The sequence below is a fragment of the Oncorhynchus clarkii genome, chromosome 17 (assembly GCF_045791955.1).
Source record: "Oncorhynchus clarkii lewisi isolate Uvic-CL-2024 chromosome 17, UVic_Ocla_1.0, whole genome shotgun sequence".
Taxonomy (NCBI): Eukaryota; Metazoa; Chordata; class Actinopteri; order Salmoniformes; family Salmonidae; genus Oncorhynchus; species Oncorhynchus clarkii.
The window spans coordinates 71,484,784-71,512,267 of NC_092163.1; the positions used below are offsets into that span (position 1 = coordinate 71,484,784).

At 43.0% G+C, this 27,484-nt stretch overlaps 2 protein-coding genes across 2 annotated transcripts; one reads left to right on the forward strand and one right to left on the reverse strand.

The window, feature by feature from the left end:
* Positions 1-1,992: 1,992 nt before the first annotated feature.
* On the reverse strand, positions 1,993-18,104 carry LOC139371359 (sodium-coupled monocarboxylate transporter 1-like). Its single transcript, XM_071111709.1, has 15 exons — positions 16,980-18,104; positions 15,534-15,599; positions 15,225-15,276; positions 14,595-14,662; positions 10,444-10,598; positions 10,203-10,343; positions 9,966-10,095; positions 9,674-9,762; positions 9,243-9,355; positions 8,978-9,045; positions 8,796-8,882; positions 8,381-8,574; positions 3,512-3,621; positions 3,024-3,109; positions 1,993-2,880 (listed from the first exon to the last, which is right to left on the reverse strand). Exons 1-15 carry the CDS (start codon positions 17,334-17,336, stop codon positions 2,755-2,757), a joined length of 1,842 nt encoding a protein of 613 aa, XP_070967810.1. The 5' UTR covers positions 17,337-18,104; the 3' UTR covers positions 1,993-2,754.
* Positions 18,105-24,016: 5,912 nt separating this feature from the next.
* On the forward strand, positions 24,017-24,859 carry LOC139371377 (thyroid stimulating hormone subunit beta a). The gene is made up of 2 exons (XM_071111741.1): positions 24,017-24,178; positions 24,578-24,859. The coding sequence occupies exons 1-2, from the start codon at positions 24,017-24,019 to the stop codon at positions 24,857-24,859; spliced, it is 444 nt and encodes a 147-aa protein (XP_070967842.1).
* The last annotated feature ends 2,625 nt before the right edge of the window (positions 24,860-27,484 follow it).

Below are 27,484 nucleotides of genomic sequence, written 5' to 3' on the forward strand. Positions count from 1 at the left end.
TGGCACCGACCGTCGTTGATTCCCTACCATTTCATTTTCACAGTCAACATTCAGAAAATACATTTAACTCACCTTACACAGCCGGCACCCCTGAGAGTAAAACCAGGAACTTGGTCTATTGCTATAGCAGTCATTTATTTTCCCATCCCATAGATCAAACTTCTTACTCTGTTCTCCACTCACTACCAGGGCCGGCTCCAGGCATAAACAACATAATCAATTGCTTAGGGCCCCAGGACGCTAGGGGGCCCCTGACCCCAACCCCTCTCCCATTTTTTATTATATATTTTTTTCTTTACTCAGTAAGGTTCTCAACTTACTGTTGACAGTTAAAATAGTAGAATACACAAGCTGTAACTTCAAAATTTGGTTGTGCACCAACATTGTTCTGTTATGTCAGTCACTGACAGTCATCCCCTGACCTCCAAGGGGCCCCCATTGATTTTGTGAGTCACTCTCACTCGGATATCATTAACATGGCAATAGTAACGGCAAATTGTGTGTGTAGAATTGCAGGATATTTGCTTTAAAAGTGATTAAAAAATAATTGGTAGAATTGCAGGAAATTAGCTGGAACAACAAATAAATCTCTGCCCCATGGCAAAATTTGTAGAATTTAATCAAATGTGTTATAAAATTGCAACATTTTCTCTCTGGCCCATGGCAAAATGTGTAGAACTGCAGAAAACTTGCTTTAAAACTGAAACACTTTCTTTCACCCCATGGCAAAATGTGTAGAATTGCAGGAAATTGTTCTACGCCATCAAGTGGGGGGCCCCAAGCGAGATTTGGTTGGGGGCCTTGCTCCCTACAGAACACAGAGAGCAGTGAAGTGGGCGATCCTCTTCTGTGTTCACTTCCATAATTGTCTGTTGGTTGACAAGGAAACAAATGCTGCACAATTCAGCTGCTTACTCAAACCGTTTCAATGCCGCATGCCTCTTTCCTGTGAACCGGAATTTGTTTCTGGCCCACCGGGTTATCAACTTTGCTGTGTTGTCATCAGACTCTATGGTCAAATAGACACTCTTTTTAGATAAAAGTCTGTCTACATAAATCGGGTTTAAAAGGATTAGTTATCTTACGCATGTTAGGCCTAACGTTGAGTAATTAGATAGCAAACAATTATAAAACTAGCAAGTTCCATGTATTAGAAGCCAACCAACGTTAGCTAGCTTACATACCGGCACTACATAATATGCTTTGTGGTTTGTAAGTCTAGCGTAGCCAACAAATTGTCAGCCAACATACCGTATAATGTAACTTATTTTAAAAGTCAATACTTTTGTATTACATTGCTCAACATTTTCCTAGTATTTTTCTTAATTTGCTATACTTAAATTTAGATCTGCTCTCGTTGGACTTCGGCTGCATATTTTCCGCCATTTTCTTCCAATCTGTCCACTACTGTCAACTACATTTATACTTTTTGGCGAATGTAGTACAACTTCCGGAAACTTTTGGCATACTAAATATATCCATACTATGCTTCAATTTACATCACAAATAGTACAGTTATTGAGGTTAGTATTCAAGCACAGCTATGGTCATTGGTCAGATTAATTTAACTCTCTGTGTAGGCTTACAGTCAGCAAATCAGAACTTTTTGCAGAGCAGTTAAGTTATTATTTAAAATAACTGGTGAAATAACTGGTGGTTGGGAGAGGGGGGAAAATATGTCTCTTTTTCTCTATGTTTTTTGGATGTTTGCGTACGGTAGGCTGAACCTGCATGTCCAAGTCAGCTGCCAACAAATGCCAGTAATACATTAGTAGCATACAGTTATTGGTTGACCTAATTAATATTGTCACCTTTGTAAAGATGCATGTGAAGCATGCAAGATACAGTTGCATAACTGTTTCCCTCCAAACCCGTCTAGAAATAAGTGTGCATTTGCCTTGTCTAGCTCATTGCCTTGTTTATGAAAACTTGACAATATTAAAAAAAATCCCAAAAGAACAATAACAGATAAATCAAGCAAGCAAACGGGTATGCATTTCAGCACAATCTTTATATCCACAATAATAATATTACATGCTGTAAAATGTCTCATTTCAGCCTAAAGTGCTGTAAACACAAAATAAATATGATTACATATGAACTGCATATGCTTATTTCTACTGACAATTAAGTTAGATTTACATTGTTATATATTGTTTTATCTTAACACATGGTTGAAAAGTCCTACCTTACAACATGTGCTGTATACATTCAAATATTGCTTTACATTGCAGTACCCTTCCATGGCCTAGGTCAGGGATGCTCAACTACTATTTGAGAAGGTCTGGTCACACACATTTCCTAGGTGGCTGGATGGATGTGGTCATTTACTGGGATAGTAACAAACCACCTCACAACACATGGGATCCTAAACTATTCACACCACTCTTGTTGGTTTAGAGAACATTTTACAGTTTTAAAGCTCATTTCCTGCAATTCTACACATTTTGCCATGTCTTATGTGTGTTCATATGATACTTTAATGACTCTACAAAATCAATGGAGGCCCCCTGGGGGTCGAGGCACCTGGGCAATAATCTGGCTATGATAACTATAAGATTTAGATAGCTAGTTAGCCTAACATACATGAGCTAGCTAGTTGATCAACTGTATCAACCTACATTATTACACACTTGGGGTTCCTTCTCTTAGTAATGAATTTTATTACAATAAAAGTAGAATGGAAAGGTAAGAGGAAAAATTGTTCTCTTGGAGAACTCCAGTTGACAGAGTGCATTTAGCTTGGTGGCAGCATCACATTTTAGTGACCTTCTCCACATCCTTCTCCACAATGTTAAACTGAGTGTCTTGGAATCCAGCGTTGTTTGATCCCTTCTTCAGCTCTGACCCAGCCTTTTCATTTATCTCAGGTTCTGATGCCTGCAGAAGACACACAAAGACCACACCGGGAGCCAGTTAACACAGGCACAAAACATTTAATACAGCTGTAGGCCTACGGTATGAGAGAGAGAGAGAGAGGTGGGGTGAGGTGAGGTGAAGTGGGGTGGGGGAAGAAGCTTTACCTCTGAGTCCTTGCCACAGCCAGCACAGAATAGATCACTTCTCCTTACAAAGAGATCTGAGCTTAGCTTTTCCTGCTTGCAGCCACCTGGACAGACAACACAGGGAGACGTCACGTTTAACTAACTGCATAAAATATCAATTTGAACCAGCCAAAGTCATTATGCCTAGTGCCAGGAATTTTCCCTTTAACAGCCCTGACCAGGAACAACTAGCCCCAGAGTTAAGAGCTTAGTGGTTAAGAGCTTTGGGCCAGTAACCAAAAGTTTGCTGGTTTGAATCCCGAGCTGACTAGGTGAAAAATCTATCTTTGCCCTTGAGCAAGGCACTTAACACGAATAGGTCATGTAAGTGGCTCTGGATAAGAGTGTTTGCTAAATGACGTAAATGTCAAATGTAAAGTTTGTCCTGGTCAGGTCATGAAGTCAAAAAAAATAATTAATATCATGCACTATGCTGTTAGGGTTGGATCTAAAGGAGGTAGCCTCACCTGTGATAGCGCTTACCACCAAGCCCACGATCACAGTCACCAAAGTGCCCAGAAGACAGAAGTACAAGTAGGACAGGGAGTACCAAGAGTCTGCCAGAGCTGGACGGTCACTGTAACAATAAGATGCAGAGTCATACCTGAGCCCACACTAACACAGTAGCCTTGCGCTAACACATTAGCTTTGTTAAATCAAATCAAATCTTATTTGTCACTTACACGTTTAGCAGATGTTATTGCGGGTGTAGCAAAATGCTTGTGTTTCTAGCTCAAGAACTAAATAAATATTAGGATGAGCAATGTCAGAGTGGCAAAGACTAAAATACAGTAGAATAGAGTATACAGTATATAGATATGAGATGAGTAAAGCAAAAATATGTAAACATTATTAGAGTGACTAGTGTTCCATTATTAAAGAGGCCAGTGATTTCAAGTCTATGTATATAGGACAGCAGCGTCTAAGGTGCAGGGTTACGTAACCGGGTGGAAGACGCCTAGTGATGGCTAATTTAACAGTCTGATGGCTTTGAGATAGAAGCTGTTTTTCAGTCTCTCGGTCCCAGCTTTGATGCACCTGTACTGACCTCGCCTTCTGGATGAGAGCAGGGTTAACAGGCAGCAGCTTGGGTGGTTGTTGTCCTTGATTATCTTTTTGGCCTTCCTGTGACATCGGGTGCTGTAGGTATACTGGAGGGTAGGTAGTTGATAGGTAGTTAGTAGGCCACGGTGATGCATTGGGAAGACCGCACCCCCCTCTGGAGAGTCCTGCGGTTTCAGGTGGTGCAGTTGCCATACCAGGCGGTGATACAGCCGAACAGGATGCTCTCAATTGTGTATCTGTAAAAGTTTGTGAGGGTTTTAGGTGCCATGCAAAATGTCTTCAGCCTCCTGAGGATGAAGAGGCACTGTTGTGCCTTCTTCACCACACTGTCTGTGTGGGTGGACCATTTCAGATCGTCAGTGATGTGTACGCCGAGGGACTTGAAGCTTTTCACTTGCTCCACTGCAGTCCCGTTGATTTGGATAGGGGCGTGGCTCCCTCTGCTTTTTCCTGAAGTCCATGATCAGCTCCTTTGTTTTGTCAACCTTGAGTGATAGGTTATTTTCCTGGTAATCAGGCCTACTATGGTTGTGTCGTCTGCAAACTTGATGATTGTGGCCACGCAGTCATGGGTGAACAGGGAATACAGGAGGATGCTGTGCACGCACCCGTGTGGGGCCCCTGTTGGACCCAGTTGCAGAGTGTGAGGTTCAGACCCAGGGCCCCAAGCTTAATGATGAGCTTGGAGGGTACTATGGTGTTGAATGCTGAGATATAGTCAATGAACAGCATTCTTTCATAGGTATTTCTCTTGTCCAGATGGGATAGGGCAGTGTGCAGTGCGATGGCGATTGCATCATCTGTGGATCTATTGGGGTGATAAGCAAATTGAAGTGGGTCTACGGTGTCAGGTAAGGTAGAGGTTATATGATCCTTAACTAGCCTCTCAAAGCACTTCATGATGAGAGAAGTGAGTGCTACGGGGAGAAAGTAATTTATTTCAGTTACCTTAGCTTTTTGGGGAACAGGAACAATGGTGGACATCTTGAAGCAAGTGGGGACAGCAGACTGGGATAGGGAGAGATTGAATATGTCCTCAAACACTCAAGCCAGCTGGTCTAGGCTGGCAGCCTTGCAAGGGCTAACGCATACATCTCTTACTCACTTCGGCCACAGAGAAGGAGAGCCCACAGTCCTTGATAGCAGTCCGTGTCGGTGGCACTGTGTTATCCTCAAAGCGGGCGAAGAAGGTGTTTAGCTTGTCCGGAAGCAAGACATCGGTGTCTGTGACGTGGCTGGTTTTCCCTTTGTAGTCTGTGGTTGTCTGTAGACCCTGCCACAGCCGTCTCATGTCTGAGCACTTTCAGTTTAACTGCCATCTATGCACGGTTAATGTAGGTTGTAATAGTCACAGTGGGTACAACATCTCCTATTTACTTCCTGATAAACTAAGTCACCATATCAGTATATTCGTCAATGTTATTCTCAGAGGCTACCCGGAACATATCCCAGTCCAGGTGATCAAAGTAATCTTGAAACGTGGATTCCGATTTGTCAGACCAGTATTGAATAATCCTTAGCACGGATACTTCCTGTTTGAGTTTCTGCTGATAGGAAGGGAGGAGAAAAATGGAGTAGTGGTCAGAATTGCAGAAGGGAGGGCAGGGGAGGCCTTGTAGGCATCCCGGAAGTTGTAGTAGCAGTGGTCGAGTGTTTTATCAGAGCGAGTACTACAGTCAATGTGTTGATAGAACTTCGGTAGTGTTTTCCTCAAATTTGCTTTGTTAAAATCCCCAGCTACAATAAATGCGGCCTCAGGTTATGTGGTTTCCAGTTTGCTTAAAGTCCAGTGTAGTTCTTTGAGGGCCATCATTGTTACGGTGCGTGAATGAGGACCCAAAAGCGAATTAACTTAAACAGAGCTTCTTTAATTACCAAACATAGGTAGGCTCAGACGGACCGGCAGATTCCGACAGGACAAGACAAGGTTACAGCAAACATGACGACAGTCTGGTTCAGGCATGAAACACAACAAACAAGAATCCGACAAGGACAGGAGCAGAAACAGAGAGAGATATAGGGACCTAATCAGAGGGAAAAAGGGAACAGGTGGGAAAAGGGGTGACGAGGTGGTTAGGAGGAGACAAGGCACAGCTGGGGGAAAGAGGGGGAGAAAAGGTAACCTAACAACGACCAGCAGAGGGAGACAGGGTGAAGGGAAAGGACAGAGACAAGACACAACATGACAATCATGGTATCAGCTTGAGGGGGAATATACACGGCTGTGACTATAACTGAAGAGAATTCTCTTGGGAGGTAATACGGTCGGCATTTGATTGTGAGGTATCCTAGGTTGGGTGAACGAAAGGACTTGAGTTTTTATATGTTATCACAATCACACCATTAGTGATTAATCATGAAACATACACCCCAGCCTTTCTTCTTCCCGGAGAGTTCTTTAATCCTGTCGATGCTATATACTGAGAACCCAGCTAGCTGAGAACCCTGAGCTCGTCTAATTTATTGTCCAGAGACTGAACATTAGCGAATAATATACTTGGATGCGGTGGATGGTGTGCGCCTCCTGAGTCGGACTAGAAGTCCACTCCGAATACCTCTTCTCGTCGGCTGTGTTTTGGACGAACAAAGAATCCAATTTGTGAAAGTCGTATTCCCGGTCGAAATGCTGGTGAGTTACCGCCACTCTGATATTAAAAAGTTATTTCCGGGTGTATGTAATAACACAAAACATTTCCTGGAATAATAATGTAAGAAATAACTAACAAAAAACTGTATACTACAAAGTTGCTTTGTAGCTAGAAGCAAAGCTGCCCTATCTGTCGGCGCCATCTTGTGAAACCAGACTGACCGCTGCATTTGTCACGCCCTGACCTTAGAGAGCCTTTTTATGTCTCTATTTGGATGGGTCAGGGTGTGATTTGGGTGGGCATTCTATGTGTTGTATTTCTTTGTGTTTGGCCGAGTGTGGTTCCCAATCAGAGGCAGCTGTCTATCGTTGTCTCTGATTGGGAATCATACTTAGGTAGCCTTTTTTCCCACCTATGTTGTGGGATCTTGTTCTTGTATTGTTGCTGTTGAGCCCTACAAGGCTGTATTGTTTTTCCTGGTTATCATTAAAGAATATGAGTAACCTACCTCACGCTGCATCTTGGTCTAATTCCACCACGAACGAAGCCTCCAGTGATGATCCATGGCACGGAGCCTCCAGGGATGATCCATGGTACGGAGCCTCCAGGGGTGATCCATGGCACGGAGCCTCCAGTGATGATCCATGGCCCGGAGCCTCCAGTGATGATCCATGGCCTGGAGCCTCCAGTGATGATCCATGGCCCGGAGCCTGCAGTGAGGATCCATGGCACGAAGCCTCCGGCTTCGGTCCCCTGTCTGGAGCCTCCGGCGACGGTCTCCAGTCCGGAGCCTCCGGCGACGGTCCCCAGTCCGGAGCCTCCAGCGACGGTCGCCAGTCCGGAGCCTCCGGCGACGGTCCCCAGTCCGGAGCCTCCGGCGACGGTCCCCAGTCCGGAGCCTCCGGCGACGGTCCCCAGTCCGGAGCCACCGGCGACGGTCCCCAGTCCGGGGCCTGCAGCGAGCGTCAACAGTCTGGGGGCTGCAGCGAGGGTCCCCAGCCCGGGGCCTACCACGAGGGTCCCCAGTCCGGGGTCTGCAAAGAGGGTCGCCAGTCCGGGTTGGTGACGAGGGTCCCCGCACCAGAGTCACCACCGAGGATAGATGCCCACCCGGACCCTCTCCTATAGGTTCAGGTTTTGCGTCCGGAGTCCGCAACTTTGGGGGGGTACTGTCACACCCTTTTTATATCTCTATTTGGTTTGGTCAGGGTGTGATTTGGGTGGGCATTCTATGTGTTGTATTTATTTGTGTTTGGCCGAGTGTGGTTCCCAATCAGACAGCTGTCTATCGTTGTCTCTGATTGGGAATCATACTTAGGTAGCCTTTTTCTCCACCTTTGTTATAGGATCTTGTTATTGTATTGTTGCTGTTGAGCCCTACAAGTCTGTACGTTTCGTTTCGTTGGTTCTCTCTTTCTTGTTTTTCCTGGTTATCATTAAAGAATATGAGTAACCTACCTCACGCTGCATCTTCGGCAAATTCCACCAACAACGATCGTCACAGCATTGACGTTTTCATTCAGTGAAACAGAATGTGAGCTCACAAGATCAGGCTGGTTTAACAAGGCTACTAACCCATAGTTAGCTATAAGCAACATAGGACTCTGGAATAAAATTGTGCACTATATGTGGAATAGGGTGACTTTGAAGACAGTGATTATAGAGTGACCGTGAGTAACTCACTCAGGCAGAGGGGTCATTGTTACTGCACTGGTCCATGGGGCCAGGGTGGTGTAGTTCAGGTCCTGTGTGCGGTTACAGCCTGCCACACTGATTGGCAGGGGGTTGGTTTTATCAGCTAAGGGTGGGTATATCTGAGCTCCAATCCCCACCCACAGGGTAATAACAAGGCCCATAATCAGCCCTGTGAGTCCCCCCTGCAATGCACAAGGAAGCCGTCTCAGTCTCACCCATAAAGATATATTACATTTCTATGTCATTATATTGTCTAACGTTGTTTTGTATTCAACAACCAAAATCTTTGCATGTCAGAACATTTATAGTGTTACTGGTTAGTAATATATCTTTGAGTAAATTAGTCAATCATTCTTTAAGTATGAATAATGAAAGTGATATGAATAAGATGTGGGATACCTACTGTTGAGTTTGCTGTGCGCGAGAACATGCCTAAGAGGTAAAGCCCAAGAAGAGGGCCACTGATCATTCCAAATATGGACAGGGCTGCCTGAAAAGAGACAACGTTAGAGACATAAAGTAGAAGTGACAACTACCAGACAGCAGGTGGCGATACGGAGTCACTTCTGATTATAGTTTTCCTACCTGCAGAATGCTCCCCATCAGCGAAGCTATTGCAGCCATCCCAATGCACAAAAATCCGAAGAAAACACCTGGAATGAGTGCAAAGGTAATTAAATATTCCATACACATTTCATGATTATAAATATATTTCAATGCAAAGTATTTTTCCATGCAAAGTATTGACATATAATGTACATACCTCGGCAAATGTCAAACTGACCTTTATTTGTGTGACATTACTATTTGAATGAACCCACATATACACAGTGTTTTGTGTGAAACTCACTGAGGCCCATGTTCATCCAGGTCACCTGTTTATCTGTCAGGTTTTTGTACATTGGCCTGATGAAGTCCTCCACAGTGACAGCCACCAGCGCATTGATGCTGGAGGACACAGTACTGAAACAGACGCAATGACAAGAGATGAGGCAAAGAGAAAGAGGAGGAATTGCCCTTTGTCTGCAGGGAACTCATGGTTAAACACATTCATTGGTAGGTTAGTTGTAAAAGTAGTGGAAGATTGCATGCATTTGTTAGTGTATACCTGCTATACACAATAGGCGGACCGCTGTCTGGTTCCAGATCCAGAACGGGGAGGGGTTGCGAGGTAGGGGTTTGTTACTATGCTGATAAGTGACTATATCTATCTATCCATATCTTTGCCACCTGGAAGATTTGTGTCTATTGTCTATTTGGGTTCCCCTGGAGAATACTCACCTCAGTGTACCACTGTATGCTGCCGCAACAAACAACCCAGGGACTCCAGGATAGGCTGCCAGGATGTCCATTACCAGGTATGGAAGCAGCTTGTTTACACACACACACACAACACACACTATTAATCCCACACACAGTCCTGTCCAATTCACACATACATATTAATACACACGTGTACGTGTGTGAAATAGGACAAATATAAGCACCCCACCCACTAGCTTTCAATAACACTGCCATAGTGCAGCACTGTCCATGCCTGTGTAAGAGCCATAGCTGTCTTACATTTACTGACCTGATCAAGTGCCCCTACATCACCATTGGTGAGTGGATCACAGTTCTTGTAAATGGAGTACATGGTGAGGCCGGAGAACACTGCTAAGCTCACAGTCACCCAGAGACCAATCATATTCACATACAGTGACCTGAGGGTTTTAAAAAAAGCCAACATGGAACAAACACTCATATTGCTATTCTTCATTCACAGCTGTTCCTGTATGTTATGACTGTGGAAGGTAGGAGTGCCACTCACAGTTTGGCTTGAGTTAGGGTTTTACAGGAGATGTAACGCTGGACCTGTGACTGGTTGATGGAGTAGATGGACGCCCACATCACACTACCACCAACCACGATCGTCCAGAACGTGTGACGCTTCAAAGGGTCTGGATCAAAACTGCATTAGAAGGTATTAAAGTCACAATTCTCAGATAACTATAGGGAGTCATACTGTGGTGGTAATTAATCCCTGCATGACGTGTGGCTATTTTACTTACTCAAAAAGGTTGAGCCTGCCTCCTTGGTAACAGTCATCCCAGATCTTCCCCAGACCTCCCTGGATGACAGCCCCCCTGGCGATGACGGCCACGAAGCCTGCTAACATGATCACCATCTGGAACACGTCTGTCCATATGACCGCCTTCAGCCCTCCCTGAGAACCACAATGCAACATGGAGTCAGGGGAAGGAAGGTATGCTGCAACCTCATGTGCACCAAAGAGGTTTGTTCATGTGTAGGTTTAAGTGTGTTCCCTGACCCTGTGACCTGACCAGGAAAAAACTGGACCCTACAGTAGTAATTGCCCATAACTGGGGCTGAGACTTTTCCCTGCATGAACATGTCATGGGTTCAGGAAAAACATCTGGCCCTGGACAAAGATTCTTTCTGTAATGAGTCCGAAGCGAAGGATATACTGCTTTGTTGAGACAAGGCCCAAACACCTGTCATCTGCGTGAAGTAAAGACAGAGAAAATGGGGGGAGGAGGGCAGTTGCTTTGTAAGAATTAGCCGACGAGTAGGTAAACCACCACTACCACCACTACCCTCCAAATTATTGGCCAACGTGCAATCATTGGAAAACAAACTGGACGATCTACGATTAAGACTATCTTACCAACGGGACAATAAAAACCGTAATATCTTATGTTTCACAGAGACGTGGTTAAACGACGAAAATGTTAATATAGAGTTGGCTGGCTTCTCCAGGTATGTCTGGTAAGACGCGGGGCGGGGGTGTGTGTCTATTTGTCAATAACTGCTGGTGCGCGATTTCTAATATTAAAGAAGTCTCGGGGTATTGTTCGCCTGAGGTAGAGTATCTCATGATAAACTGTAAACCACACTATCTACCAAGAGAGTTCTCATCTATATTATTCATAGCCGTCTATTTACCACAAACCGATGCTGGCACTAAGACCACGATCCGTATAAGGCCATAAGCAAACAAGAAAATGCTCATCCAGAAGTGGCGCTCCTAGTGGCAGGGGACTTTAATGCATGCAAACTAAAATCCGTTTTACCTCATTTCTACCAGCATGTCACATGTGATAGCATAGACTGGAAAATGTTCCAGGATTCATCCAATGACATTGAGGAGTATACCACCTCAGCTTCATCAATAAGTGCATCGACAACGTCGACCCCACAGTGACCGTACGTACATATCCCAACCAGAAGCCATGGATTACAGACAACATTCGCACAAAGCTAAAGGCTAGAGCTTCCACTTTCAAGGAGCGGGACACTAATCCGGATGCTTATAAGAATTCCTGCTATGCCCTCACACGAAAAATCAAACAGGCAAAGTGTCAATTCAGGACTAAGACTGAATCCTACTACACCGGCTCTGACGCTAGTAGGATGTGTCGAGGCTTGCAAACTATTACGGACTACAAAGGGAAACCCAGACGTGAGCTGCCCAGTGATGCGAGCCTACCAGATGAGATAAATGCCTTGTATGCTCGCTTCGAGGCATGCAACACTGAAGCATGTAAGAGAGCACCAGCTGTTCTGGACGACTGTGTGATCACACTCTCCGTAGCCAATGTGAGTAAGATCTTTAAACAGGTCAACATTCACAAAGCCATGGGGCCAGACGGATTACCAGGACAGGTACTCAAAGCATGTGCAGACCAACTGGCAAGTGTCTTCACTGACATTTTCAACCTCTCCCTGACCGAGTCTGTAACATCTACATGTTTCAAACAGACCACCATAGTCCCTGTTCACAAGATAGAGAAGCTAACCTGCCTAAATGATTACTGCCCCGTAGCACTCACGTTGGTAGCCATGAAGTGCTTTGAAAGGCTGGTCATGGCTCACATCAACACCCTAGACCCACTCCAAACAGATCCACATATGACGCAATCTCAATCACACTCCACACTGCCCTTCCCCATCTGGACAAAAGACCACCTATGTGAGAATGCTGTTCCTTGACTACAGCTCAGTGTTCAACACCATCGTACCCTCAAAGCTCATCACTAAGCTAAGAACTCTGTTACTAAACACCTCCCTCTACAACTGGATCCTGGACTTCCTAACGGGCCACCCCCAGGTGGTAAGGGTAGACAACAGCACATCTGTCACACTGATCCTCAACACTGGGGCCCCTCAGGGTGCCTGCTTAGTCCCCTCCTGTACTCCCTGATCACCCACGACTGCGTGGTCAAGCGCGACTCCAACACCATCATTAAGTTTGTTGACAACACAACAGCCTGTTCACCGACAATGGCGAAACAGCCTATTGGGAAGAGGTCAAAGACTTGGCATTGTGGTGCCAGGAAAACAACTTCTCCCTCAATGTGAGCAAGACAGAGGAGCTAATCGTGGACTATAGGAAAAGGAGGGCCAAACAAGCCCGCATTAACATCAATGGGGCTGTAATGTAGGGGGTTGAGCATTTCAAGTTCCTTGGTGTCCACATCAACAACAAACTTTCATGGTCCAAAGACAGGCACGGCGACACCTTTTCTCCCTCTGCACACTGAAACGATTTTGCATGGTTCCCCATATCCTGCACCATCGAGAGCATCCTGACTGGTTGCATCACCGCCTGGTATGGCCAAGCTTCCTGACGTCCGGGACCTATATACTATATATACCTATATACTAGGCGGTGTCAGAGGAAGGCCCAAAAAATTGTCAAGACTCCAGTCACCCAAGTCATAGACTGTTTTTTCTGCTACCGCACGGCAAACGGTACCAGAGCGCCAAGTCTAGGACCAAAGGCTCCTTAACAGCTTCTACCCCCAAGCCATAAGACTGCTAAACAATTAATCAAATGGCCACCTGGACTATTTACATTGACCCCTCCCTTTGTTTTTACACTGATGCTATTCACTGTTCATTATCTATGCATTATCTATGTCACTTTACAAATTACCTCGAATAACCTGTACCCCCGCGCATTGACTCGGTACCCCCTGTATACTGTATAGCCTCATTATTATTATGACATTTTATTTTGTTCCTTCTGGATAAAAATTTTTTTTTTTTACTTTAGTTTATTTAGTAGATATTTCTTAACTCTATTTCTTATTGGTTAAGGGCTTGTAAGTAATCATTTCAGGGCTTCTAAGTAAGCATAAGGTTGTATTCGGCGCATGTGACAATACAATTTGACAACCTTGGGTTGTGCCGTGGCGGAGATCTTTGTTGGCTATACTTGGCCTTGTCTCAGAATGGTAAGTTGGTGGTTGAAGATATCCCTCTAGTGGTGTGGGGGCTCTGCTTTGGCAAAGTGGGTGGGGTTATATCCTTCCTGTTTGGCCCTGTCCGAGGGTATCATCGGATGTGGCCACAGTGTCTCCTGACCCCTCCTGTCTCAGCCTACAGTATTTATGCTGCAGTAGTTGTGTCGTGTCGGGGGGCTAGAGTCAGTTTGTTATATCTGGAGTACTTCTCCTGTCTTATCCGGTGTCCTGTGTGAATTTAAGTATGCTCTCTTTAATTCTCTGTTTCTCTCTTTCTTTCTCTCTCTCTCTCAGAGGACCTGAGCCCTAGGACCATGCCTCAGGACTACCTGGCATAATGACTCCTTGCTGTCCCCAGTCCACCTGCCCGTGCTGCTGCTCCAGTTTCAACTGTTCTGCCTGCGGCTATGGAATCCTGACCTGTTCACCAGACGTGCTACCTGTCCCAGACCTATTATTTGACAATGCTGGTCATTTATGAACATTTGAACATCTTGGCCATGTTCTGTTATTAATCTCCACCCGGCACAGCCAGAAGAGGACTGGCCACCCCTCATAGCCTGGTTCCTCTCTAGGTTTCTTCCTAGGTTTTGGCCTTTCTAGGGAGTTTTTCCTAGCCACCGTGCTTCTACACCTGCATTTCTTGCTGTTTGGGGTTTTAGGCTGGGTTTCTGTACAGCACTTTGAGATATCAGCTGATGTACGAAGGGCTATATAAATACATTTGATTTGATTTGATTTAATGTCTACTTGTTAAATGTTGTTAATTTCTTATTGTAAATGCAATTGTTTGTAATATAGTTTAAGCTCTGTGTTGGACCCAAGGAAGATTAGCTGACATTATTGTGTTAGCTAATTGGGATCCTAATAAATATTCAATATTAAAATATGTATTGTCATAGTGTGAAGGAGTTGATTGCTGATTGGTGAGTGAGATCTGATGAACCACTGACCAGGGTGCAGTAGATGATGCACACCACCCCAGTGGCCACCAGCACTCCCCAGAGGTCCAGCCCTGTGACTGAAACACACACAGACCCATTTACACAGCTTTTCCAAATAATACTAATAATACTGTTTCCATGACCTGAAACAAATAGATAAACGCAACATGCAAAGTCTTGGTCAGATCTTTCATGAGCTGAGATAAAAGCTCCCAAAAATGTTCAATATGCACGAAAAGCACTCCACAAATTTGTTTCCATCCCTGTTAGTGAGCATTTCTTCTTTGCCAAGATAATCCATCCACCTGACAGGTGTAGCATATCAAGAAGCTGATTAAACAGCATGTTCCTTATACAGGTGCACCTTGTGCTCTGGACAATAAGATGCAGTTTTGTCACAAAACACAATGCCACAGATCAGGGAGTGTGCAATTGGTATGGTGGCTGCAGGAATGTCCACCAGAGCATCAATTGGTAAGCAACTAGACAATACCTTTATTGGCAGGTCACAGACCAAATTAATTAGATAAAGATTTATCATCAGTTTGGTCCAGAGATTGACCTTCTGTCAACAGTCAGATAATAATATTATGTTGATTCATTAAAGGACATTACAGAGATACTTTGCATATGACTTACTTTGATTGAGAGCAAGAGCTGGGGCGTAGATGACCATACCAGTGTACAGGGCCTGAAACAAAATCAGCCAATAGTTGATGGATGTAAACATATGCTTGATGCACATCCATAAAGCGGAATGTTTACCTTAGATGCCCAGATTGGCTTCCTGAAATCACGCAATGGAAAAAAGGACAAGGACAAATGTTGCCATTTTCTGTAGTTAATGCATTATTGAGATTTTTGTTTCCACCATATCCTTTGGAAAACATTAGCTTCATTAAGATCTACCCTTTTGCCCCATTTTCGTGATGTTAAATGAATGTTTACCGTTTGTATGATGTACATGGTGGTCCCGATCACCCGAATCAACTTGTTGAAACGCATCTCCAGATACTAGAGAAAAAATAAAAATTTCAGTCAAACCTGGCCTGATTTCATTGGCTTTTTACACTTATAAAGCTTTTTTCCTAGTCAGGAAGTGATGATGAAGAAAGATTCATAGACTTTTCAGTAGTCTGACTATCTGCAGGTCTACATCTGTTTTGTTCAAGTCATAAATGGTTGCAGGTTGATGTTTATTGGGATGAATCTTGTCCTGGAGGCAGATCTGAGCGATATCCACTGGATGTGCCAGCTGCAGCCAAAATTGGCTATATATATTGTAAAAAATTCTGAAAACAAACATTTGCTTTTTTAAAAAATATTAATTAGCATTAGGCATAAGGTTAGCAGTGTGGTAAAGGTTATTTTTAGGTTTAAAATCTGATTTTATGACTTTGTGTCAATGCCAGCCAGTGATTACCCTGCAGAGCTGCCTCCAGTACATGACTCCTCCCAATAAATGCCAACCTGCTAAATGGTTGCTTGGTGCACAAAACTAATTAAATACCTGTAATTACTTTTATAGCAACTAGTCACATATTTTTAGTAGGTAAAGTCCCCAGATGCTGAATGTAACAGATGTAACATCTTGGCACCCCTCCTGGATTAGATTGTTTTCACGGATCACTGATTAATTATTAGTTACATTACAACTGCTGGCGCAGCGGTCTAAGGCTGCATTACTACAGATCCTGGTTCGATACCGGGCTGTGTCGCAGCCGGCCGTGCCCAGGCGACACACAATTTCCCCAGTGTCGTCCGGGTTAAGGGAGGGTTTGTTTGGCTGGCCGGGATGTCCTTGTCCCATCGCGCTCTAGCGACTCTAGCGACTCCTGTGGCAGGCTGGACGCATGGACGCTGACACAGTCACCAGGTGTACGGTGTTTCCTCCGACACATTGGTGCGGCTGGCTTCCGGGTTAAGTATGCATTGTGTCAAGAAACAGCGGGGCTTGGCGGGGTTGTGTTTCGGAGGACGCACAGCTCTCGACCTTCGTCTCTGCCGAATCCGTATGGATGTTGCAGCGATGGGACAAGACCGTAACTACCAAATGGGGAGAAAAAGGGGTAAAATATTTTAGAGCAAACCCTCTCATCTTCACCCACCTAGCTATCATCTTAATTCATACCCCTATAACTTTATCTCAATCCACCTTGCTTACACCGATAGGAATCATCAAGCTATTTGCACCTCAAATGTTGTAATGTATTTGACATACTGTGTATGTATTTGACCCAGGTGGGTCTGACCCAGCCTGGTATATCTTACAGTACCTCGTAGGTGCTGGTGATGCCCAGGTGGATATGACCCAGCCTGGTATATCTTACAGTATCTCGTAGGTGCTGGTGATGCCCAGGCGGGTCTGACCCAGCCTGGTATATCTTACAGTACCTCGTAGGTGCTGGTGATGCCCAGGCGGTAGAAGAGAGGGACGAAGATTTCAGCGGTGATGATGGACATGATGGCATAGGAGATGCCAAATATCCAGAAGGCCGCCCCAAACCGATAGGCCTCTGCTGGAGTGCCGATCACGGTGATGCCAGACATGAAGCTGGCAGTGAGGGACATGGCGACGGGCACCGCTGTCATCTGACGACCCCCCAGCAGAAACTCATTGCTGCTGGTGTTCTTGCGGCCCCGGATGGCTTGGAACAGGCCGATGCCGGCCGCCCCCAGTACTGTCCCCACAAACACCACATAGTCCCACACAGAGAACGAGGCCACTGGGCCCCCTGTACCCGTCGTCATGGTTAATGAGTACAGAAGAGATCCCTCCGGCAGAGACCAACACTTATCTAATCTTCACTATCTAACCACTTTTCACCCACTGGTCGCCACTTAGATCTTAGAGGTTGAATGTTAGGCAATGTTGCTAATGTTTAATTTCCTTTCTTTCCAATGCACACTATTTTTCCTATTTACAATTTAATCAGATAAATGGTATGTGAATTACAGAACAGGTTGATATTTAACGTTCACTAAGTAGAAAAGGAATGTTTGATTTGATCAAGAATGTCAAATAAATCAATTTTGTTCAAATTGAGTCCAACCTTTTTTCAGTATTCCAAGAAAACAAAACAATAGCAAATAAATTCTCAGTCAACTAGATAAGCACCTCAGAAATGTATTAATGCAGATAACATGTTTGGATTATTGCAGTTCTTTGACACTTACAATAGACATCCACAATTGAAAGAAACATCCTTATACAAACGTCTGAGAATTCCAAGAACAAATGTCCAATATTCCTATTTGTTAAGTCTTCCGTACTTGTTGAGGTTGAATAAAGTTGAGAATTACTAGAAATGCATCCTCCTGTTTAGCAAGACTTCCTTGTGTGGTCCCCTTATCCTAACAAAAGCATGGAAGAACACACTCTTGTTGTCGGCTAACCATAAACACACCTTTAGTTAATCATCACCCAAGGACAAAATATACAGAATTCACTGCACTGCCTACCAAGATTCTAAAATGGAATGATCATTATATCTGACTTGATGAAGTGTGTTTGGCCCGCCTTCCGATCTACCATTAAATAGAACGGTTGGTATAGTTCTAGAACACCATGTATGGTCTGCCTGACACAGTTGTGACTTTCAAAGCATGAAAAGGGTTCTGCAACAAGAAATCCTCCAGTACTTATGGACTCCAAGACCAGATTACTCAACATTTGACTGATTAGACGTTCCAGAGAAGCAAAGTCAGCTTTGAGAAAAATAATGCAGTCATAAATCAGCCATAAAACATAGTCATAGATCAGCCATAAATAAGTCATTCCATTCCATTGCACGAGTCAGTAGGTTGGAAAAACAAGTCTAGTACATATAGATATAAGCACTTGAGGAAAGAGAAGATAATGTCCAGTTTTTAGGAACATATGGATACTGAATCACTCAAGGACTCAAACTGTAATGCTCCAATCCACAGATTGCATTCATTTCAGTAACATTTGTTTTAGTGTGAAATGTTGGATAGGGCACCATCAAAAAAAAGTCCTCTCAGTTATAACCTTACACGAATATGAGAGAGAGGGATAATCCTCTCTACAATCATTAACTTGAAATGAAAACACTTGGAGATAAGGGACCATCCAGGATTGGTGTAAAACTGTTGGATGGATGGATATCTGTTCCCATCGATGCAGTAGATTATCACATGTTCTGGAAGGCAGCATAGAGGCCTTACTACATGCCAATCAAGCATGTAGATTTTACAGTTGGGTTACGTTTATTTAAGATTGTGTAAAAAGAAAACAAGGCGAAAGCCAACATGGCATTTGGACATTGGGACAGACAAGAAGACTTGGTATAATATGAAAGATTTCAGATGAAAATAAGCCTGATAGAACAGGGAGACTTGACATCTCAAAGCTACCCGCTGGGCAGACGTCAGTTCAACTTCAACTCTCTTAGAACCCTTTTGGAACGTTTTTTTCTTCGGCTGTCCCCATAGGATAACTATTTTTGTTCCAGGAAGAACCATTTTGGGTTCCATGTAGAACCCTCTGTGAAAATGGTTCTACCTTGAACCAAAAGAGTTCTACCTGGAAACAAAAAGGGTTCTCCAAAGTTTTCTCCTCTGGAGACAGACGAATAACCCTTTTAGGTTCTAGTAGTGTCATTTTGATTTACATTTGGTTGAGTTGTCAACTAACGTGAATTCAATGTGAATCAACCAAAAATGTCACCCTGTCATTGGATTTAGGTTAAAGATTCATAGTTTTCCACATTGATTTGGTCGAAATGAGGTGGAAACAACATTGATTCAACCAGTTTTTGCCCAGTGGGTACTTCTGGCTACAATATTTACTTTATTCAGTCATGACCAGGTGTTCAGATTAAGTTAGGAACAGAACATTCATTGGCTTTGAGTCTACTCCTGAGGAACACTGAACAATTTGTTCCATTTATTGTTTAATTGCCACTAGTCTTATAGTGTTTCAATTTGTTGAATGTCACGTTGCCTTTGTGCTCCCAGTCAGGCTGTGATAGCTCTACATGGTCTATATACACCATTCAAGCATCATGTAGACAAAGTAGGCACAAGTCAATACAGGATTTACAACACTATTTTACCAAAAAAGGCTGACTTTTCAGTTTCTACGTGGGCTGGCACCTGTGTCTCACTGGGACATGGCTCTGGCGGCAGTGTGGTTAAGGTTAGGTTTCAATTCAGATTTTATGACTTTGTGGCTGTACCAGCTAGTGACCACAATGCAGAGCTTCCGCCAGAACAAGATTCATTATGAAAACCTCCTAAATTTGAGTCTACACCAGACTTCATAACATATCATCACAGTTCATAGAACTTTACAAACGAAACGCTACCATTTTATCTCAACTTAGTAGGCCTACTAGTCTTAGGCTGAAGAAGCTGTTCGTTCCAGCACACATGGAGCAGTCCAAATGAAAAACATTGAAGGAATTGACAGTAGACTCTAAAATGGAAATAAATCAATCTAAACATCTTGCTCAAGTGTAGCATGTCTGTAGGCTCTGCAAAGAACTCTGAATGAGAACGGTAGCTAATTAAAATGTAGCATAATGAACCGAATTACCATAAGCAAACGTTCTAGATGAGGATAACGGGAAATGACATGATGAACGTTAAATTCACTACTGTGATATATTTATCTGGGAATTTACACAAATTTAACAAACAAAGGGCAAATAATTAACATAATGAAACAATGAATGTGCCCGAATTGGCAGGAAGCAGAAAGCACATGCATGGTAAGAGGAGCATAGCACTGCATGTGCTTTCTGCTTCATGCCAATTCGGACACATTCATTGTTTCATTATGTTAATTATTTGCCCTTTGTTTGGAGGAGAGGAAGAGGCGAAGCGAGAGGGTCATGGCTAGAAGGGAACAAGCGTCAGTTAACATGAACTTTATTGTCACGAATACCACCGAAGGCGGCTCCCCATCCTGCTCGGGTGGCGCTCGGGGGTCGTCGTCGCCGGTCTATTAGCTGCCACCGATCCCTTTTTCCTTTTCGTTTGTTTTTGTCTAATTGTTTTCACCTGTTCCTTGTTGGGGTTTTGGGATGGGTGTTATTTAAGTTTGTTTAGCCCGCTGGTGTTTGTGCGGGCTTGTGGTTATTTTACATTCGTGGTGTTTGTTGACTTTTGGGTTTTCGCTGTCCGGTATTTTTGTAACAGTGGTTTTGGGTTTGTTGCGCCTGTGTTTTGGGCTTCACCCATGTTTGTACCTGTTACTGTGATTGAGGACATTAAAGCGTTTTTTCCCGTCTACCTTCTGCTCTCTGCGTCTGACTCCACACCCATGACTCTCCCGGCGCTACATTTATGAATTTTGAAGCATTATGAAATTGTTAGGTTAGATTACGTGTTATATATTACTGCATGGTCGGAACTAGAAGCACAAGCATTTCGCTACACTCACATTAACTTCTTGCTCCTACTTGAGACGCAGATGTCTCAAGTAGACACCTGGAAATGCAAATGCGCTACGCTAAATGCTAAATGTACTCGTTAAAACTCAAACGTTCATCAAAATGCACATGCAGGGTATTGAATTAAAGCTACACTCGTTGTGAACCTAGCCAACAAGTCAGATTTTTAAAATGCTTTTCGGCGAAAGCATGAGAAGCTATTATCTGATAGCATGCAACACCCCAAAATGCCTGAATGCGACGTAAACAAAGATTTAGCTTAGCCGGCGCTACACAAAACGCAGAAATAAAATATAAAACATTCATTACCTTTGACGAGCTTCTTTCTTGGCACTCCTATATGCCCCATAAACATCACTATTGGGTTTTTTTTTTCGTTTAAATCGGTCCATATATACCCAAAATAGCTTTCTATGGAAGCTGTGTCATTCAGAAAAAAACATCGTTTTAAAACGCTGCGTCATTTTTTTAAATTAAAAAAGTCGACGATAAACTTTCACAAAACACTTCGAAATACTTTTGTAATCCAACTTTAGGTATTAGTAAACGTTTATAATCTATCAAAATGATTACAGGGTGATGTGTATTCAATAGCTCCTCGTCTTCAAATCAATGGCTGCCAATGTGCACATTCAAAACATCCTGGTGGAGACGGGAAGAAATGGAATCCAGTTAGTTGGATTTACCAACAAAAAAGTCCCTGGAAAATGACGACAATGGCGACATCGTGTGAAAGTGACGCATGGAAATTATTTTTAGCTTTCAGAGAGCAGTTTTTCTTGCGCTTTTCGATGAAACACACGATCTGTTATAGTCACAGCCGTGATTTAACCAGTTTTAGAAACTTCAGAGTGTTTTCTATCCACACATACTAATCATATGCATATACTATATTCCTGGCATGAGTAGCAGGACGCTGAAAAGTTGCGCGATTTTTAACAGAATGTTCGAAAAAGGAAGGGGTAGACTTAAGAGGTTTTAACATCTGCAAAATTTGATTTATGTGCTTGTTTTGATTATGAAAATGCTTCAAAATTCACAAAAAGTGGTGTTAGCTGATGAAGATTATCTCATAGAATAAAACGTATAAGATCACCTAAGCCTGTGTTTACCACAGACCTTCTTTTCGGCATTTATCCAAAAACCCTCCAAAAAATGTATTCCCCCATAGGCTTTGACCAACAAGCCATGGCGGAGTTAGTGCCTACAAAAAGATGCCATAACTATTGCTCTCTATAGATCTCCATACAAAAAATCCCCACTTGGTCTGCTAACTGCTGAATTGTCACGTGGACAAATATTGAGGATCCACTCCCGTCAAAATAGACAATAGATTTAGGCCTAGGGTTTCAAGCGTTGGTTGATTTCAAATGGAATCTATAAGTTAATAATACATATGTTGGATTCACATCTCAATCTCAACCAAAAATCAAGGTCAAAGAATGGGATTAAATCAAATCAAACTGTATTTAAAGTTTCCAGCATCCGATGTACAATAGGGCGGGCCGGGCCCCCGAAGGCCATAATGCCGGCCCCACATGATGGGGCCGTAGATGTGAAAGAATTTGATATGTAAGCTTATGGTTGCATCTCCACTTTGCCCTCTAATAGGTTTGGTGGAATTTTCACCTTAATGTAGACCCAATACTTAACAGATCCTATTCCTAGGTCAGAATAACATGTACGGGCCTCCTGAGTGGCGCAGCGGTTTAAGGCACTGCATCACAGTGCTAGAGGCATCACTATAGACCTGGGTTTGATCCCCGGCTGTGATTGGATGTCCCATAGGGTGGTGCACAATTGGCCCAGCTTCGTCCGGGTTAGGGGAGGGTTTGGCCAGGGGGGCTTCACTTGGCTCATCGTGCTCTAGAAACTCCTTGTGAAGGGCCGGGCACCTGTAGACTGACTTCGGTCATCAATTGAACTGTGTTTCCTCCGACACATCAGTGCTGCTGGCTTCCGGGTTAAGCGGGCGGGTGTTAAGAAGTGCGGTTTGGTGGGTCATGTTTCGGGAGAGATGCATGACTTGACCTTAGCCTCCCGAGCCCGTTGGGGAGTTGCAGCGTTGAGACAAGATTGACATTCTGGAGAAAAAGGGGGTATAAAGAAGTATAGTATTTACATTTCAGTCATTTAGCAGACGCTCTTACCTAGGAGTTGGGTTTGGAGTTGTTTCTGGACCGGGCCAATCGGACTTCGCCACTTCGTTTTCTATTGTCACATACTGCAGTACAGTATGTGACTGCTAAAAAAAAGAAACTTATTATGAGGTTATTACAGGTTAAACCCTCCCCCCACACATTACTGTACTGGAAGTTTGTAGTTACGGAGGGTGCCTATTATATAAATATTTTTAAGTAGCCTTTTGTGAACTAACTTGACTCCCCCCCCCCTTACCATCCCTGACTTTGCTGATATCTACTTTATTGAGGAAAATTGTACTTATTATGACTGTGATATGTGGTTGTCCCACCTAGCTATCTTCAGATGAATGCACTAACTGTAAGTCGCTCTGGATAAGAACGTCTGCTAAATGACTCAAATGTAATTATGTATGTCAACCTGATAATGGACCTGGAGACTCCTGCTTCCACTCGGTCAGAGATTGGAGATAATGGTCCAGTAGGATCGAGGTAGATTAGAATGCCTGTATAAAGAGCATCAGGCAGCATCATCAGGCAGCATCATCAGGCCTGCAGGTGCCCAGCTCTACCAGGTGAGTGAGCAGAGCTGATCTGACAGGAACACTGGTTCAGCTTCTTTTGTCCAGCTATTGGTGCAGCCTTGCTGAAGGACCAAATTTAGTTTTATTTACAGGGCTTATCATATGTACAAACATCCATTTTTTTGGATAGATTTACTAACTAATATATATATATATATATATATATATATATATATATATTTGTTCATATTTCCGACTATAAAAATGTTCATATTTTCTTCTTGACATTGACTTTAATTCCATGCAGGTTCTTGGTTGTATGACAGAAAGTTGTCGCTGCTTGCCAAATGGAATCGTCTGTGGCCATGTGTGGTCTCCTTTGCCTGCTGTTCAGCCAAGCTGTCCCCATGTGTGTGCCCACGGACTACACTCTGTATGAGGAGAGACATGAATGTGACTTCTGCGTGGCCATCAATACTACCATTTGCATGGGTTTCTGCTACTCAAGGGTAAGCAGGCTGAACCTGACATTCTAAGTTTTCAACAAGAAAAAAATCTGTAAAATCCACTCAGTTTAAAACGTTTATCCTCCCACAAAAACATGTTTTGTTTTCCCTTTATTTGATCAGCATAGTCTCATTGAGATTAAGCATACTATTTTACAAGACAGACCTGGCCATAATGGCAGGACACTAGTAGTTACAGACAAGGTCAATTATACAACATACCATGTGTGAATTATATCCTGTCACATGTTGTGGATTGGAGAAGCGATGATAAAATATATGTATTGAAACTTGAACTATGTAAGATTCCACTTGGCAGGCTGACCGTGAGGCATATTTGACCTACATCGCATGCATTTAATGTATATATGTTTAGCATGTGTCTGTGTGTGTGATAATCAGGACAGTAATATGAAGGAGCTGGCCGGACCACGATTCCTGGTCCAGAGAGGCTGTACCTATGACCAGGTGGAGTACCGTACAGTGATACTGCCTGGTTGCCCGCTCCATGCCAACCCTCTCTTCACCTACCCCGTAGCCCTCAGCTGCCACTGTGGCACTTGCAACACAGACAGTGATGAGTGTGCCCACAAGGCCAGCAGTGGTGACGGCCCCAGGTGTACCAAGCCACTCAGACACATCTACCCATACCCTGGCCTGAACAACTACATCCACCCCAACTAAATCCTCTCCCTTCCGTGGACAGATGTAGGATCTTAATTTGAGCCGTTTTCTACAGCAGGAAAATAATTATTTAACAACAGGAAATGCTAATTATTATATGGATTATAGTTCATGGTCATTTTTTGTAGGGTTGATACATTTTTCGTTAGGCTAAATCATGCCTGACATTTTAAAGTGGAAATTTCAAACTTTAGAAGCCTTTTTGCTGAGCAGGAAAATGTTCAGCAACAAGAGTGATCCAATTAAGACCCTGCATCTGTAGGATGGCTGTAATGACCATACTACCAACAGGGGAGGTAATGAGAATGATCAGTTCAAATAAAGTTTATGGTCAATAGCCTCCTCATTATCAAAATAGAACATCATTGTGCTTAGCATTGTGTTTATGTGTTTGTGGTGGATACATACCAGTAGCTACAGGGTGGTGAACCCCATGTATTGTGACATGTATACTGTCTGTTTTGTATCTGGATGTGCTTTTTAGTTTATTGCTATACTTACAATGGAGGCTGACCCTGGTATTTTCGTCTGCTTCCTGGGTTTGTCCTTCTCTGTCTGTCCTGTCCATTGACTCACTGAACTATTTTGTTTACGTTGAACCAATACCATGAATGCAACTAGATTAAAGCTGAAGTCTGTAAATAGTTGTCAGTAATCTTAATTAATCACATCCTGTGTAGGAACACAGCTTGCTGTCACACTCAAAACACAACACAGACACACTGACAGCAACAACATAGTGATTAACAAGACCTTGGCAATGACTCCCCGACTTTCCCTCCGTTGGCTTGATAATCTGATTGGAAATTATTTCTGTGTGAAATAATCAGAGATATTAGCCGGTGCACTATTAAATTAAAAAAACATTCTAAATTCTAAAACGATTTAGTAGTAGTTTTGTCAAAAAAAATGAACACAAAATAGTATAATGAATTACTGTTTTATTTCACCAAGTGCACTTGCTGAACAGACATTACTAACACACATCATTGAATGGGATTTCATACATTATCCTATCCATTCCTATCCAAAGTGCATCTGGTTATAACTTTAGTCTCGTGGGAGTGTATCACAGGGGGCACGCGTGGTCAGAAATAAACAAAGGACATTTGGGGAGACAGCTGGTGGTCTATATATAAGTCACCAGCTCAGAGGGGGACATGTTATGTGCCTGTCATTTGGACTCCCTTTATCTCAATCAATGCTTCATCTGATATTATGAATTTGCCATACTTTATGTTGTAATCCAATCAGTGTCAATGTGACAAGGGTCATGACATGATGATGACTCAAAGAGGGAAACCACAGGGCAGGGAGAGGTAAGGAGGCTTAGATGGAAATGCTGAGCGATTTGTGCTTTTGAGGTTAGTTCGGTTTGATTATCAAAACATGTACTGAGGTCCTCGATTTCTGTTTCGATAAAAAATGTTTTACATTAAATGCATTGTGCATTTTGTGGGTTGAATGCTAACACAGAATAAAAAAATGAATATAAGTCCCATGATTTATTCACATTACTTTAATAAAATACTTTAGTTGTGCATGTTACATTTGTTTTATTTTATGACTTTATTATTTCATTCACAGTCATCATCTCTATAGAGCTGCTGCCTATGCTGTCTGACAAAAATCCTTATTTTGTAGTTCTTCAAAGTAAATAAGGAATAAGTTTATGACTAGAGGTCGATCGGTTAATCCGAATGGCCGATTTCAAGTTGTCATAACAATCGTAATCCGCATTTTTAGACGCCGATTACATTGCAATCCACGAGGAGACTGCGTGGCAGGCTGACCACCTGTAACGTGAGTGCAGGCAGCAAGGAACCAAGGTAAGTTGCTAGCTAGCGTTAAACTTATCTTATAAAAACAATTCATCTTAACATAATTACTACTTAACTACACATGGTTGATGTTGTTACTAGTTTAACTAGCTTGTCCTGCGTTGCATATAATCAATGTGGTGCCTGAAATTGTGTCACTTCTCTTGCATTCAGCGTAAGCAGAGTCAGGGTATATGCAGCAGTTTGTGTCGCCTGGCTCGTTGCGAACTGTGTGAAGAATATTTCTTCCTAACAAAGACCGTAATTCATTTGCCAGAATTTTACATAATTATGACATAACATTGAAGGTTGTGCAATGTAACAGCAATATTTAGACTTAGGGTTGCCACCCGTTTGATAAAATAGGGAACGGTTCCATATTTCACTGAAAGAAGAAATGTTTTGTTTTCGAAATGATAGTTTCCCGGATATGACCATATTATTGAGCTAAGGCTCATATTTCTGTGTGTTTATTATATTATAATTAAGTCTATGATTTGATAGAGCAGTCTGACTGAGCGGTGGTAGGCAGCAGCACGCTCGTAAGCATTCATTCAAACCGCACTTTCCTCCGCAATGCTTGAAGCACAGCACTGTTTATGACTTCCAGCCTATCAACTCCAGAGATTAGGCTGGCAATACTATAGTGCCTATAAGAACATCTAATAGTCAAAGGTCTATGAAATACAAATGGTATAGAGAGAAATAGTCCTATAATAACCACAACTTAAAACTTCTTAACTGTGAATATTGAAGACTCATGTTAAAAGGAACCACCAAGGAACTTAAACGTTAGCTTTTTTAC

Coding starts and splice junctions, on each gene's coding strand:
- LOC139371359 (XM_071111709.1), bottom strand. CDS start 17,336: ATGACGACGGGTACAGGGGGCCCAGTGGCCTCGTTCTCTGTGTGGGAC. Junction 15,600..16,979: donor GCATCACCAGCACCTACGAG/GTACTGTAAGAT, acceptor TTTTTTCTCTAG/TATCTGGAGATGCGTTTCAA. Junction 3,110..3,511: donor GGTGGTAAGCGCTATCACAG/GTGAGGCTACCT, acceptor TTGTCTGTCCAG/GTGGCTGCAAGCAGGAAAAG.
- LOC139371377 (XM_071111741.1), top strand. CDS start 24,017: ATGGAATCGTCTGTGGCCATGTGTGGTCTCCTTTGCCTGCTGTTCAGC. Junction 24,179..24,577: donor TGGGTTTCTGCTACTCAAGG/GTAAGCAGGCTG, acceptor TGTGATAATCAG/GACAGTAATATGAAGGAGCT.